The sequence below is a fragment of the Palaemon carinicauda genome, chromosome 14, assembly GCF_036898095.1.
Source record: "Palaemon carinicauda isolate YSFRI2023 chromosome 14, ASM3689809v2, whole genome shotgun sequence".
Taxonomy (NCBI): domain Eukaryota; kingdom Metazoa; phylum Arthropoda; class Malacostraca; order Decapoda; family Palaemonidae; genus Palaemon; species Palaemon carinicauda.
In genome coordinates, this window is record NC_090738.1 from 15,725,692 (window position 1) to 15,739,983 (window position 14,292).

Consider the following 14,292-nt stretch of genomic DNA (forward strand, 5'->3'; position numbering starts at 1 on the left):
GGACAAACGTCAAGTCATAGCAACTCTGTCATAAGTAAAACAAAGATGATATCATAATATCTAATAAGAGTAGAAGAGACGGCAGTCCATGAAAAATACTTAACAAAATAGGAAAAGGGAGGTAAAGGCTGGTAAATAGGGGATTAATAATAATAATAATAATAATAATAATAATAATAATAATAATAATAATAATAATAATGATAATAATAATAATAAGAGATTGCAGGCCTACGACAATGAATATTGACAACATTTTACCCAATTCTACGGACAAAAAACTCCCGTTTATATGTTGATCGTGAATGAATATCTTGTAACATTTTACAAAACTCTACGGACAAAGTATTCCTCCTTTCATACGTAGACTGGAGATGGCAAAAAGTACAATCTTGATTCGGATCACCTCCAAAATTTAATGAGTTCTTCGTGAGAATAGTACCTATCCGTTACTTAAATTTTGTTAAAATCTCGTAATAGTTTTTGACGTTATCCTGTTAGCTGACAAACAAACAGATAAATAAATAACTAAATAAACACAGGTAAAAATATAACCTCCTTGGAGAAGGTAAGAAAAATATTGACTGCAATAACAACAACAACAACAACAACAACAACAATAATAATAATAATAATAATAATAATAATAATAATAGTAGTAGTAGTAGTAGTAGTAGTAGTATTAGTAGCAGTAGTAGTAGTAGTAGTAGTAGTTGCAACGATGGTGATAATAATAATAATAATAATAATAATAATAATAATAATAACAAGATTCAAAATATATCACAAACAACTCCATGATTAACTTGAAAGAAGCAGACCCCCCCCAAAAAAATCATTGATGAGAAAGAGGGAAAGTCCCTAAAAGAGACAACTGCCAGAACTGCAACTAGGAAAATCCCTTTGTCTCCTCGGAGACAAATGCGAGTCTCTCGAAGCTTATCTGAAATAGATTGCATGCAAAGTGGCTGTTGCTCTTACTGGTTGATCCCATTTGTTAAAGGAAAAATCCCTGGATCTCGGTTCCCTTGGAGATTAGCTTGATCAAAACATGGCTGCGTCATTGTATGTGGAGGAAAAATATTTTAGCTTTAATCATTCTTAGGGGAGGCTTTTTTTAATTTTAAAGGTAGATATATTTTACCCTTTATTATTAAAGTGATGTTAATTTATTCAGGTTATATTATTAATTTATTTATTCTCTTTCTGTGTTTCTTTTACCCATTCTGTTGCCAGTCCATCGACGACCAGCCATAAAATGGCCATTTTTTTTTTTCAAATGCAACGGCTAAGACTCTTTTACCATTTGACAATGTTTCCAACATCATTTCTTCCTTCCATTAATTTATTCATTACCATTTCATGTTGTACAGTTTACCCTTCATCTCATATTAACATCCTTCGATGGCCATAATGTCACTCAGGTACGACTTCTACGGTGCATCATTTGATGTGCGTGTGAAAGGCTTTATGGTTCCTGTTTCCCTGAGCATCATATTCCATGAGGAATTATTCTCTATTTATGGGTATAAATTTTACATTACAATTTATGTCTCTTCTATAGATAACTCCGCTTCATTTTGAGTTTGTGTCAATTTAGTAAAATGAAACTGTAAGAGGTTGTGCGTAGGCATACCCTCTTATATTTTTTAATTTACCGCAATTATTATATGCTGCATGCTAGGCAAAACAAGTTTTATTTGAAGATATATTCCCCTGGAATCACATGATAGCTACTTGTATTCTTTCTGGACAACTCTCAAGACGTCTACGTCTACAAAGAAATTAATCAAGATTTTTGGATCATGCAGGGCACCCCCGTACCTCTGACTTCACCTGTGTAAATTATGCCGGTCAGGTGTTGAGGTGCCCTATATGAAAATATCTTATTTCAATCATTGTGAGAGGAGCGGACATCCCTCCCTTGCCCAATCAAGTTTACGGATGCACTTAGGGCCCCCTTCTTACTTTAGCATCACCTTAACACTATGAGGTGTATATGACGTTGTTAACAATTGTGCCCAGTCCTTGGTAACCTAGGAGCATCATCTCAAATTCTTTGGCCTAATGATGACTCTTAAAGTATTGTAATGGCATCGAAAGAGCTTCCCAGCTGACGTCATCGCCGAGAAGCAAAATCGAAGGAGTTACTAGGACGGAGGTTTGGGAAATTACGACTGAAGATCAGATATCTCACCATTAAGACTTCAAAGTACTGAATCATCACACTGGATTACTCTCTGTACACGTGAGTCGACTAAGGTGTCTATGTGGTCACATTTTGTAGCTAAATTAATGTCTAGGGACCTTTTATTGAAGCATATTCCTGTTCTATCTGGCTGTAAACATTTGGGCACTCGTGCGAAACTATTTCTATCTAAAAGGTAAACCATGACATTGATTTTTACTGTTTATAACCAGTTTCTTGCTTACGGAATAATCACGTGCTCAAATTGTATTTAAACTGCAATAATCAACAATATAAACTGTTTACAGTTTTTCATCAGTTAGTTTCGTGCATTTTGTTAAGTTAACCCTGTAAAGCTGTGCAAGTTATGCGAATAAATGCATAGGATAGATTAAAGTGATCATTCATTTTAACTAAACTCCTCTTCCTATTTTTCATGTTATTTCGAAAATGCTCTTAAAAGTCTAAATTAAACCATCCCTAAAATCCTCAAATTAATCATAAAAACTCTTTGTGTTGTTTTATAGATTCATTTTTATCAATGCCTTAGAGAAAATCAAATACCGTTTTCAAGAATGAACCTCTAATTGTGTATTTCATCGAATCTAGTTATTTATAAAAGGAACTAAAATGTGTGCATATACCAATGTCCAAAACTGTTCTATCCTGATGATATTTGAATTCAAAGAATTTAAAGATCTTTTGCAAGAGAACTCTAATCCTTGACAGTGAAAAACCATGGCACAGAGGCTATGACACTGCCCACAACTAGAGAGCAATGGTTTTATTTTGTAGTGTCCTTCTCCTAGATGAGTTGCTTACCATAGCTAGAATCTCCTCTACCCTTACCAAGAGGAAAATAGCCACTGAACAATTACTCGTTCAGTAGTTTACCCCTTGAGCGAAGATGAATTGTTTAATAATCTCAGTATTGTCAGGTGCATGAAGACAGATGAGACTGTGTAAAGAATAGGCCAGACTATTCGTTGTATGTGTAGGCAAAGAAAAACGAGCCGTAACCAGTGAGAGGGATATAATGTACATCTGTTTGGCCAAAGGATCCAATAGCTCTTTAGCGGTAGTATCTCAACGAGTGACTGGTGCCCTCACCAACCTACTCCCTGTTACAGAGAGATCTTCCCGGAATTATTTCCCGCATTGGGGTTAATGTGTCGCGTGGTCTCTAAAGGCTTTCCTGTGAAATAATTGAACACAGAGCCAAGTGTGACATAAATGCCAAATAAATATTGTTTATCCTGCTCTAGGGATAGAGTATTAACGTGACAAAGCCCAGACTTAGAGTGTATAAGAGAGATCCTCAAGTTCAGGCACTATTGAACTGAACGTAGTACCTCCAATGCAGATATATTTCTGGCTATTGGAGACATGTCATCACCACGCCATCACCAAGAACCACCACTACAGCTGGAGGCAACGGTATCTATGCATTAATTTGCACTCAGCTGCCATCTTCTCTCCTGTCAAAAAAATGAGAACAGCCATCCCGGTTTTTGTGAAATGAGGAATCTTAGAATACTCTCAAGATAAATAACAAGGAATCCGATTATGAATGGTTATCCACTAAACCTTATAATAACATTGACGAAATAAGGGTTAAATTGTGGTGAAGTTCAAAGTTGATATTCATTTTCCTTATTTTTTTTTTTTTTTCGTTTCCCATTCGTACGGCATTATTAGCCTTTACTCCATGGCTTTCATGTCAACATGGCGGCGTTTAGTTTGTTTCCTTGCACTTTTTCCAGAGTTGAAATATGATATCCCTTTCTTATCGAACGATAGTTTTATAATTCCTTATAGTATTTCTATCTTGCATGGCCTATCAACTTCCATTTTTCATAATTCTCTTCAAGCTAACGAGTATTTGTTTATTTATTCCATTATCATCATCTCCTCTTACGTCTATTGACGCAAAGAACCTCGGATAAATTTCGCCAGTCGTCTCTAACTTGAAATTTTAAATCAATAATTCTCCATTCATCATCTCCTACTTCACGCTTCATAGTCCTTAGACATGTAGGCCTGGGTCTTCCATCTCTTCAAGAGCCTTGTCGAGTCCAGTTGAAAGTTAGGTGAGCTAATCTCTCTTTATGAGTGCGAAGTGTCTGTTAAAAACATCTCCATCTATACATCACCATGATCTCATCCACATATAGCCCTCGAGTAATCTCTCTTATAATTTAATTTCTAGTCCTGTTATGTCATTCAGCTCTCAATATTCTTCTGAGGGCTTTGTTCTCATACATCCTAAATCTCTAGGAGATTGTTTTATTGTCATACCACCACTCACGTCCATAGAGTAACACAGACCTCACTAAACTGATATATAACGTGATTTTTATAAATAATTTCAGGCCATTTAATCTTCGAATTTTACTTAACCTAGCCATTGTATAATTTGTATTTTTCAATCTTCCATTAAACTCATATTCAAAAGATCCTGTATTAGAGATCATAGTTTCTAAACATTTAAATGATTCAATCTCATTAATCATTTCTCCTTCCAATAATATTCCTTCTTCCATTGCATAATCCGTTCTGATCACCTCAAATAGATTACATAGCCATTAATAAAGAGAGAAGGAGGACTTTGAAAAATATGTGTTATAGAGGTGCATATATTAATAGTGATCACCAACTACTCATTGTCACACTGAAATTAAAACTGAAACCACACAACATGAATGTAGATAGAATACCTAGGTTTGATACAACTCAGGTTCAAGGAGAGGAGCACAACGAAACATTTTCAGCTGAATGTAAGACTCGATTTGCAGCCTTAGAGACTTTCAAATACGAAGAGCAGACAATTAATGAAGAGTGGTGTCATATTAAGAACATATATCAGTCAGTTGGTAGTGGACTGTAGGGCATGAAGTTACAAGGGAAAACTATGGATATCAAATGGTATTGAGATATTGTAAAAAGGAGACAAAAAAAAAAAAAAACGGAAATCGACAGTTGAATGTTTTGAGGAAGCAATGAAAATTACAAAGTAGAGCCTGCTAAGTATTCTAGTATTGATAGTGAAGTCAAAAGAAAAGCCAAGAATGACTGGAAAAATATTTAGACAGAAAAGCAGATGAAGCTGACAAAGCTACGTTTTCAGGGAGTGGCTATGGTGTAAGAATTGCTCGCAAAATTATTAATGAAATCTCTACTAGGGTAAAGAAGAAAAAGCATATTCCCATCAAAAAGAGAGATTGGTCTGTTATAACAATAGAATATGAAGAAAGGTGATGTTGGAAGGAATACTATAGTGAGGTCATGATTAGTAGATATAAAGGGAATAATTTGACAGATAAACCTGAAGCTGAGTAAGACCTTGATGTGCCCATGAATGAATTCAGTGTGTTTGAAGCCGAAGCTAGCATTAAAAGACTTAGGAGATGGAATAACTGCTGAGATTATATTGGCCGGAAATGAAGTGACTCCCAGTATACTTACAAGATTATTTAAGGCATGGAGAGGCAAAACCTGTTGAATGAGAGCTACAAGTGTTGGTGAAAATGACCAAAAAAAAAAAAAAAAAAAAAAAAAAAGAGAGACAGATCTGCCCGATTGGAATAAGTACAGAAGCATCACCCGTATGTCAGTTGCCATGAAAATATATATTATGTTCATTCTAAAGAGACTAGAAAAAAAGAGATTGATGAAAAGCTGAGAGATGAAAAAGCAGGAATTTGAAGAGGTGAAAGTTATACAGACCAAATTTTGAACCATATAGTACAGCAATGTATAGAATATAGGAATACATTTTTTTATGACATTGGCCGACTATGAAAAGATTTGATATTGTGCACCAGCCAGTTTTGGGGAGAGTACTGCTTTGTTATAGAGTTCCTCAGAAATGTGTAAATTTTAGCAAGGCTATTCATGTGCATAACAAGTGGAGTTTTATCAAATGAATTTCCAGTGAACAGTGGGAATGTGTTGTCGCCTATGTTGTTTGTCCTCGTGGATTTTGTAATGCATAAAATAGTTGGGGATGGTGGAGAATGATTGGACTGGATTGATAATAGGAAATTGGCTGACCTAGAGTATGCAGATGGTGCTGTCCTTATTAGCAGAACACCACATGACTTGCAAAGCTTGCTTACCAAAATGCATGAAATATCACAGGAGGCTTTAATCAAGATAAATAGAAGTTTATTCATTTACAGGAATAATTCATCTTTTTACCTCAGTTATCATGATTAGCATGGGAGTCTATATACACAGTAATTGTTGAGAAACTAAGTAGTAGTCTAAGTCTAGCCTTATGGGTAGGCTAACACAACCTGAAGCTTGCTTATTCTAACAAATTTTAAGAATGATTGTTATATTGATACAGTTCTTTTATTGGTAACTGTGAGTAGTTAACTACTTATAACAATTAACAATGGACATTTACTGTCATGTTTACAATTATGAATAAAAAAATTATCTTAAAATTATCTAAACTTAGGTTAAGCAACGACAGGACCTGACCGTCATGTCGGCTACAAAGTATCATTGGCCTACTTAGCAGTTTTATAACCTGGTGATGTTCACCAATAAAACCATAAATTTGACAAATGAATAACAAATTAGTTTTTCAATAGCCTATTCCCTAGTATTTTCACATACAAGAATTTGCGCGTGAATATACGAATAATAGTGGCTGGTTTGTTCTCTCTTCATCCCCAAGGTTCAGGGGAGAGTTGGAGGGGCTAGCAGGAAGCTTCTCCCCCTCAATACAAACGTATGTCTTATCCTTCTCTATTCTTTGGTATGAGTAATGGAGAGAGGGGAGTAGTTAAGGAGAAGGATAAACTTGTATGACACTTTTCCCTTATCTGCCCTCGGGGTACGCTCTGTATGTTGATAGCTATTGGAAAGGATAAGTTGTCTAGGTTTGATAGATAATTTCAATCGACTACTCTCGATAAACTTTTTTTTTTTTTTTAGCTTCTTATTCAAAGACTCGTTAGGCTCACATAAAATTAGTTATTTTTTGTCACCTATTGGCTTAGTAAGCCCTAAGCTAAACTAATTTGCTAAGTTGCTATTGCCATTGAATATTTCCCCATTAATGATCTCTAAGACCTCGTCTGTCTTGCAATACTAGATGCAGTAGTTAGGGATTTCTGAAAAATGAGTCTAGGTGGATTTTGGTTTGGAAAATTATTTAGATCCTGAAGAGGAGGTAGTTTTATTTCAGGGTTCCTCAGAGGAGGCTTTGATCTTCCATGGGAGGAGTCAATTGGTTGCTACCCCAAAGGTTAATCTGCCTTCTAGGTCGATCCCAACCAAAGTTTACGCTAGACAGGTTATTGTTCTACCTAGATTTGTTATGCTTGAGACTCCTGTAGATGCCTAGATTATTGCCTAGATTGTCAGGCTTCGATTCATTACCTCTAAAGTCAGCCCACTCGAGGTGCTGCTCCATCCGCTTCCTTTCCGTCCCAGCCGTGGAACCTGTGGTGGCAGGAACTCCTGGTCATCGGACTCATAAGAAGTCTTCAGTAGGGGTTCTTCTTACTTAGCTGTGTCTTATGAGTTTGATGGCGGGGGCCGGGGGAGGTCAGTGGAGGCACGTTCTTCCATGGATGTAGAGGAGGGAGACCTAATGGGAAACCCATTGCAATTCTGTGATGGATGTGCTTTCTGGCCTGAGTAATTTTTGTGACATAGAAGTATGGATTTCAATTCAATTATATATTGAATTTTAGAACCTTTCTCCTAACCTTGAAAGAGATTTTCCTGATGCTATACAAGTAATCCTTATACGATCTAGCAGAGACAGCATCAGAGAAAGGAGGTATCCTTTTAGACCACAGTTTGCTCTCTTCTTTGGTTGTTGGAATGACAGTGCTTTCATGGGTAGATGCCATATTATTGAAGGATTATCTTATTAAAAAAGATTTACGTAATTATCCCCTGAGTGTGTGCAACAAGACAAGCTTTGACTACCGTAGTGTTTAGTCATAGCTGTCATCACTTTACTGTCATCAGCATTTAAAAAAAAAAACAGAGCCTCAAGGAAGAGTGTCTGTAGTGATAAAATAACTGTCTTGTTTTGACCAAGATGATGTCATCACCTTAATCAATGGAGTCAGTATTTTTTTAGAAAACTGATCCCCGAGGGTCAATACGTGCCACACTTTTTTATGGCTTAACATGAGATCCAGATGGCATAAGAAATTTAAAGTGGGCGTTTTTTCCTTTTTTTAGAAAACCAATCAGAGTGCAGAATTAAAAAAAAAATCCCTATATGGAAAATATGTATATACCCAAACATAGGTATATAGAATTCAAGAAGAGACTGCCCAGAGGAGATAGGACAGGATATAGGACAAGAAAGGAACGATGTCCGAACTAGATAGGAACCACGTTCTGACAAGATAAGAAATAGAGAAGACCAGAAATCCGACTGAGCCAGTTTCCGACCTTCCCTTCAGATTATAAACGCCTATCTCCAAAATCCTAGTGTGCCTGAGAACGGGTTTTTTTTTTTTTTTTTTTTTTTTTGTGAGTTTCTTTCCTATATAAATTTCCCCTAATTCCTTGGCTGTTGTTGGAGATATTTAGTTTAAAGAACCTGTAACAATTCTAAGATCGTAACAAATTCCAAAACAAAAACAACCCTTTTTAAACAAAATGGTGAAGATTGACTCTAAGTCCATGTGGAAGGTGCTTTCACTTTGCCTATGAATGAAGCCGTTTTGGAGTTATATCCAAAAGGGTTTGAGGGATTTATGGCAATGAAAATTTGGGTGAAGTCTTTTTGCCCCTAAAACTACCTAGGGTCTGTCATCTCCTCTTTGGAAATGTGAGCTGCAGGGGATCTCAGTTAGCCGCCTCAGCCATGGCAAAGTTACTTTGTAAGTCTACCTTTGTTAAAGCACAGTTTGAGGTGAGGGGGAATGTGGTGGCTGCCTTTTATTTGGAGAAGGTAGAGGTAGAGGACTTCCTTTGAAATGATCTTCTCTGCAGATTTCTTTTCTCCCAAACTTAAGCGGACAAAGCCAACTTTACTTCACTCCCAGAAAAAGAGAGAGAACGTTTCTGGCCCTTCCTGAAGAAGAAAAAAGCCTCCTTTCACAAGGCTGTGGCATAAAAGAACTAGCTGCAGGCTCAAAAGAAACTGGAAAGAGGCCAGTCCCCTATCCCCATCCCAAGCCTCGTCCTACATCTTTCTTCTAGTGAGAGGAACAGCTGTAGCAAATCCCTGGTAGTTCAGGATTTTATTTTTACAAGAGAAGCGGGTATTAGAAACATTCCAAAGGAAACAGAGAGGCTGGTAGGGGAAAGGAACCTCATCAATGAGAGGCTGTAGGGGTGGGTCGTCTCAATTGTATTCAAGGTCGTTTGACCTTTTCTCTGTCGCGCAGAGCATAGTGTCTAAATATTTGGGTTGTTCATACATTTCAAAACCAATCCTCACCACCGTTTTTACCAAACAAGAACCCTGGAACTTGACTTCTTTGTAAGCAAGATGCAGAAAAAATGTTATAGAAAAACGTAGGTTCTTAGAATTCCAGGGCAAACTATTCAGAGCAATAAAGAGAGACTCCCCTAAAAGAAGAAGGATCTTCAACCTGCTTGGTCTCAATAATCATATGGGATACGGCACATTCAAAATCACGCTTATTAAACATATCCACCAATTACTCCACTGAGGGGATTAAACCTGTATCATATATATGAAAGACACCTATTGGCATGTCCCTAATGCCACTTCACTTACGACCTTATCTAGGTTTTGACTCGGGAAGGGTGTATAGAATAGCACCCCAATAGCGTTAGAAAAAAATATAATAATCAGTGACAAAATTCCTTAGGGCACAGGGAGTTCAAGTCAGCACCTATTAAAACGACTGGGCAGAGACACAAGAGATATGCCTCAGTTACACAACTCAAGCCTTCACAATTCTTCAAAAATTAGGTTTCCTAACAAACTTTAAAAAATTAAGACTGGCCAGGTCTTCAATAGAATATGGTAAAAGCCAGCCTAAGCCAGGCACAAATATTTTTGAGAAAAATTCTAAGCAAAGCCAAGTTCTTTCTTTTAACCCATTTTTCCACCAGGTGACAACTGCAGATGATCATGGGACTTCCTCATTTTGCTGCAATAGTCAATCAAGTACTAATGACCAGGTTGAAAGGCCTTAACTGTGTCTGGAGAATAGTGGTCCGGAAGTTTTTAAGACTTTTAGGCTCAGTTGCCCAGCAGTTGCAAAATTAGTTCTTAGGCCATAGACTACATCAAACGACCTTTCCAAGTAAATCCCATTGGTTCCTCCCACAATATTCATAATCCTCCATGCGCACGCATCATGGTCAACTGGGGAGGTCAATAATAGGAGACCTATACAGTATGTTACAGCATTTCACATAAATGTTTTGGAACTGCTAGTGGTCTCCCTGATGTTGAAGAGATTCAGTCAAAGAATGAACTCTTATATAAAGAATTTCATAGACAACCACGCATTTGTCTGTTGCCTCAGGAGTGGGGGACTCTGCTCGAAAATCCTCGATGCAGTGCCTCTTCCCATGATGATGTTCCTTCAGAGGAGGAAGTTGTTTCTTTCACCCTTCCATCTGTCTGGATCTCTCAATGTATACAGAATGGACCTTAGATCAGAGTTCTTTTCTAGAGCTAGTTTCATTCTCCAAATAGACCTGTTTACAAAACCAAAGAACCACAAGCTTCCACTATACATACCTCCGAATATGGATTCTCAGTCAATGGCAAGAGATGCTCTGAATCTGTATTTAAACAGATGTTCATCGATCTATCTGTTTCCTCTGCCGTAGTTTGATTCCAAAGGCTTTTAATAACCTTCAGGATTTTGTAAGGACAGCTGTTCTAGTTGCTCAGCTGAGGTAAAACGGCTTATGGTATGCACTGCTCCAGTGCGTGAGACCAATGTTACACCTGTTTTGGTCGGCACAGCTGTATTAAAAAAGTAGGGAGTCGGATTATTTTGGCTTTCTCCTTTCTAGTTCAGAACTTTCACATTTTGATTTTCTTTCTCATATTCATGGGAGCGATTTCTTAGCTCACAACTTGACATATTTGGTGTTCTGAAAGAGGTCTTCATCCACGAGACAATACCAATCAGTGTGAAAAGCATGGAGGGCCTTTCGGAGCTATAGGGCACCTCGTCAGATAACTCCGAGCTTCTGAGCTTCCCTTTTGGTCAACCTATATGAAAAAAGGAAGCTTCAACTTACAACAATTTTACCATACAAATGAACATTGACAGAATATCTCCACCAGGAATCTTTGTGTGGATTTAGACTTAGAAATGTTTTATAAGAAAACAGTCTTCAGCTTTGCATCGACCATGTCCACTTATACCAGTAGTATTTTGGTCTCTAATAGGGTAATTGAGATTTTGGCAGTTGAATAATTCCTCCAGGTCCCTTAAAGAACTATCACAGAAAACAATATTTATGACAACTTGCTGCCCTTTGGTAAGATCAGGAGTTCATTACCATCATCCTGGGTGTTTTTTAATACGGACTCTGGCCCTCCTATTTTTAGCAAAAATTAAAAGCTTCATCAGAGACCGGAGATAGTAACCTCTACCTGATATCTACCCTGTATTTATACCTACAGAGTTCTATGCATTTAGAGGGTAGCATGCTCCAAAACACCCAAACCAACAAGTACCTTTCAACCTGGGTTATCCTATTTGTAATTACCTCCCTTATTACAAAAGTCGATCCTTTCTCTATCCCTAAAATCCACGATGAGAGAAAAATCACTTCTTCACCAGGGTTCTTTTGTTAATGTACAATTTCAAGATACGCAGAGCTTCAACGGTTGGTCTGTGCTTAGTGTGTTCAATAAACATAACTTGAAACAAATCCAAGTGCTATATTTGGTACTTGGCTTATTTGTGACCCCTACAGGGATACCTGTAGATACGAAAGACCAATCAAGTCATTTCCTTCAGCAGAAATGATGACAAGCCTCCAGTGTTCTCTGGAGTCATCTCTTGCGAGGTAAGATTCAGGCTAGTTAGTTTTTCTTCTTTCTATACAAACATGTGTAAGTTGTTGCTTGATGGTGCACGATTCTACTCGGTTATTGTTCTGGTACTAGTCCTTGGAGACCACAGAGCATATTTACAACCCAAAAATTTTTTGGCTTTAGGAAAAACCTATTTTGGGGAGGTGCTGTGTGGTCTCCAAGAACCTCCCTCCTCTATAGCTTTGTGAAGGGGTGTGGGCAATTGATTCTGAATCGGAACTGGAAGATGGTGAGTGGGTACAAATTATTGCGCACGTACCATTATCTCCAGCTATAGTAGCTATAGTGATGGTTCTTGATAATGCCCAGGTGAATATTTGTCACCAATAGCCAGAGGATTTGAGCATTGGAGTTGGTGTGTCAGGTACAATATTGTTTGAACTGTTGTTGTTGTTGAAGATTGCCTGGCCCTTTTGGCCAGACACGGGCTTTTGCAATCTTGCAGCTGTAGGTGGTTTGGTAGGATATATTGGGATAGGTAGTTGGGTGGGGGATATTCTGCAACATTTATTTTAGGATATTGGGATAGGTTTTGGGTTGTGATGGGCTGTTTTGAGAAAGAAGTAATTGACTGTGGGAAGGGGATGCCTTCCCATGAGCCCACTGGCTCCAGTCTTAGTTAGAGAAAAAGAATTATAGTAGTAAGTCCCGATAAGTAGGAGAGCTCGGGAAAGAGTTGAAAAGTTTTAGTTGGATATGTTGATATAGGTGAAGTTAAAAACTGCATAGTGGTTTAAGCTTAAGTTGTGAGATAGAGGGATAGTGTGCGATTTCAGCTGAGTGGAAGAGAGCTGAAAGGAGGGAATTGTAGCAGTTTTAGTGGTAGAGATAGGATGGAATAAAAAATTCCTGTACCTGTGAATATTAAAAAAAAAAAGTAAAAATAAAGGTTACTTATGATTTTATTTATTGAGACTTTCAAAGGTGGTTGGGAGGGATGCCTGAACTGGGAAAAGAGAGATTGAAGGTGAAAAAGATGCTGGATACCAAAAAGACCGCCGACGGCTCCATTCCCATCTTCAACATTGAAAAAAGGACGGGAAGGCAAAACTGTCTCCTTGTAAAGAGTAAGAGTTATTGCCCCCAGCCGCCAGCACCCGTTCTGATTCTAGCAAGGGAGATTGGCTGAGAGGAGAGAAAGATATGCTGGAAATCAAAAAGACCGCCGACGACTCCGACCCCATTTCCAAGCTGAAAACAAGACGGGAAGACAAAACTGTCTCCTTATAAGGAGTACAAGGTGTTGCCCTCAGCTGCCAACAATAGTTCTGCTCCCAACATAGAAATTGCAGGGGCGATAAGAAGGTTTTTCTTCAATTGCCGCTTAGATTTCTTGTTGGCGTTGTTGCAACATTATCTCAGTGGAGGGTAGCTGCGGAGAAAGGATGAGAGGGTGTTATGATTGTCAATTATGTTTGACAATTGCTGTTGCAGTTGCAGGATTGTTGGGATTAAGATCCTGCTGAAGTAGGCTTGTTTCCTGATACTGCCGTAGATAGTGCTGTAGAGGTTCTTCTGTGTCTTGATTCCAGTACCTGCACGGTCTTATTGGTCTAAGCTGTGCTGCAGGGTCTTCGTCATTATCTAAGATAATTTGCCAGTTGCATAGATATCCTAGGCGCGGTCTGCAGATGATTACTGCGTCCTGGCAAGGTGTTTGTCTTGCAATTGGGTGTAGTAATATGTTTGTCGCTTCAATATACCACTTTGCAGATCTTGATCCATCTAGGAAGGCTTTCCTTATTTCACTAGTCTTTTGGATGTTGCAGTAGGCAGCCATTTGATTCCTTATGGTTTTTAATGAAGGTTGTAGAGTAATGCTAATGGTTTGGCACATTAAGGCCGATTTGGCTAGGTGATCGGCCTCGTCGTTGCCAGAGATTCCAGTATGGGTTGGAATCCAATTCAAGGTAACTTGCCTGTTGTTGCTTTGGTGGAACAAGGCTAAGAATTGAATTGCAGTGATGAGGTAAACATTCTTTGTATTCCTTGTTGCTGAGGGCCAGAATGGCTCCTCTGGAATCTGTATGGATCATTGTGTTCCCATCTTGTTGGTTGGCAGAGTGTTCTAGAGCTTTGG

General features: G+C 38.1%; 1 protein-coding gene across 1 annotated transcript in view; it reads left to right on the plus strand.

The window, feature by feature from the left end:
* LOC137652690 (uncharacterized) overlaps nt 1-13,442 on the plus strand; it is a 104,001-nt gene extending 90,559 nt beyond the window's left edge. Inside the window, exon 2 of the mRNA XM_068386094.1 lies at nt 13,300-13,442. Within this exon, the coding sequence (XP_068242195.1) occupies nt 13,300-13,442 (143 nt within the window). The remainder of the gene's footprint in view (nt 1-13,299) is intronic.
* The last annotated feature ends 850 nt before the right edge of the window (nt 13,443-14,292 follow it).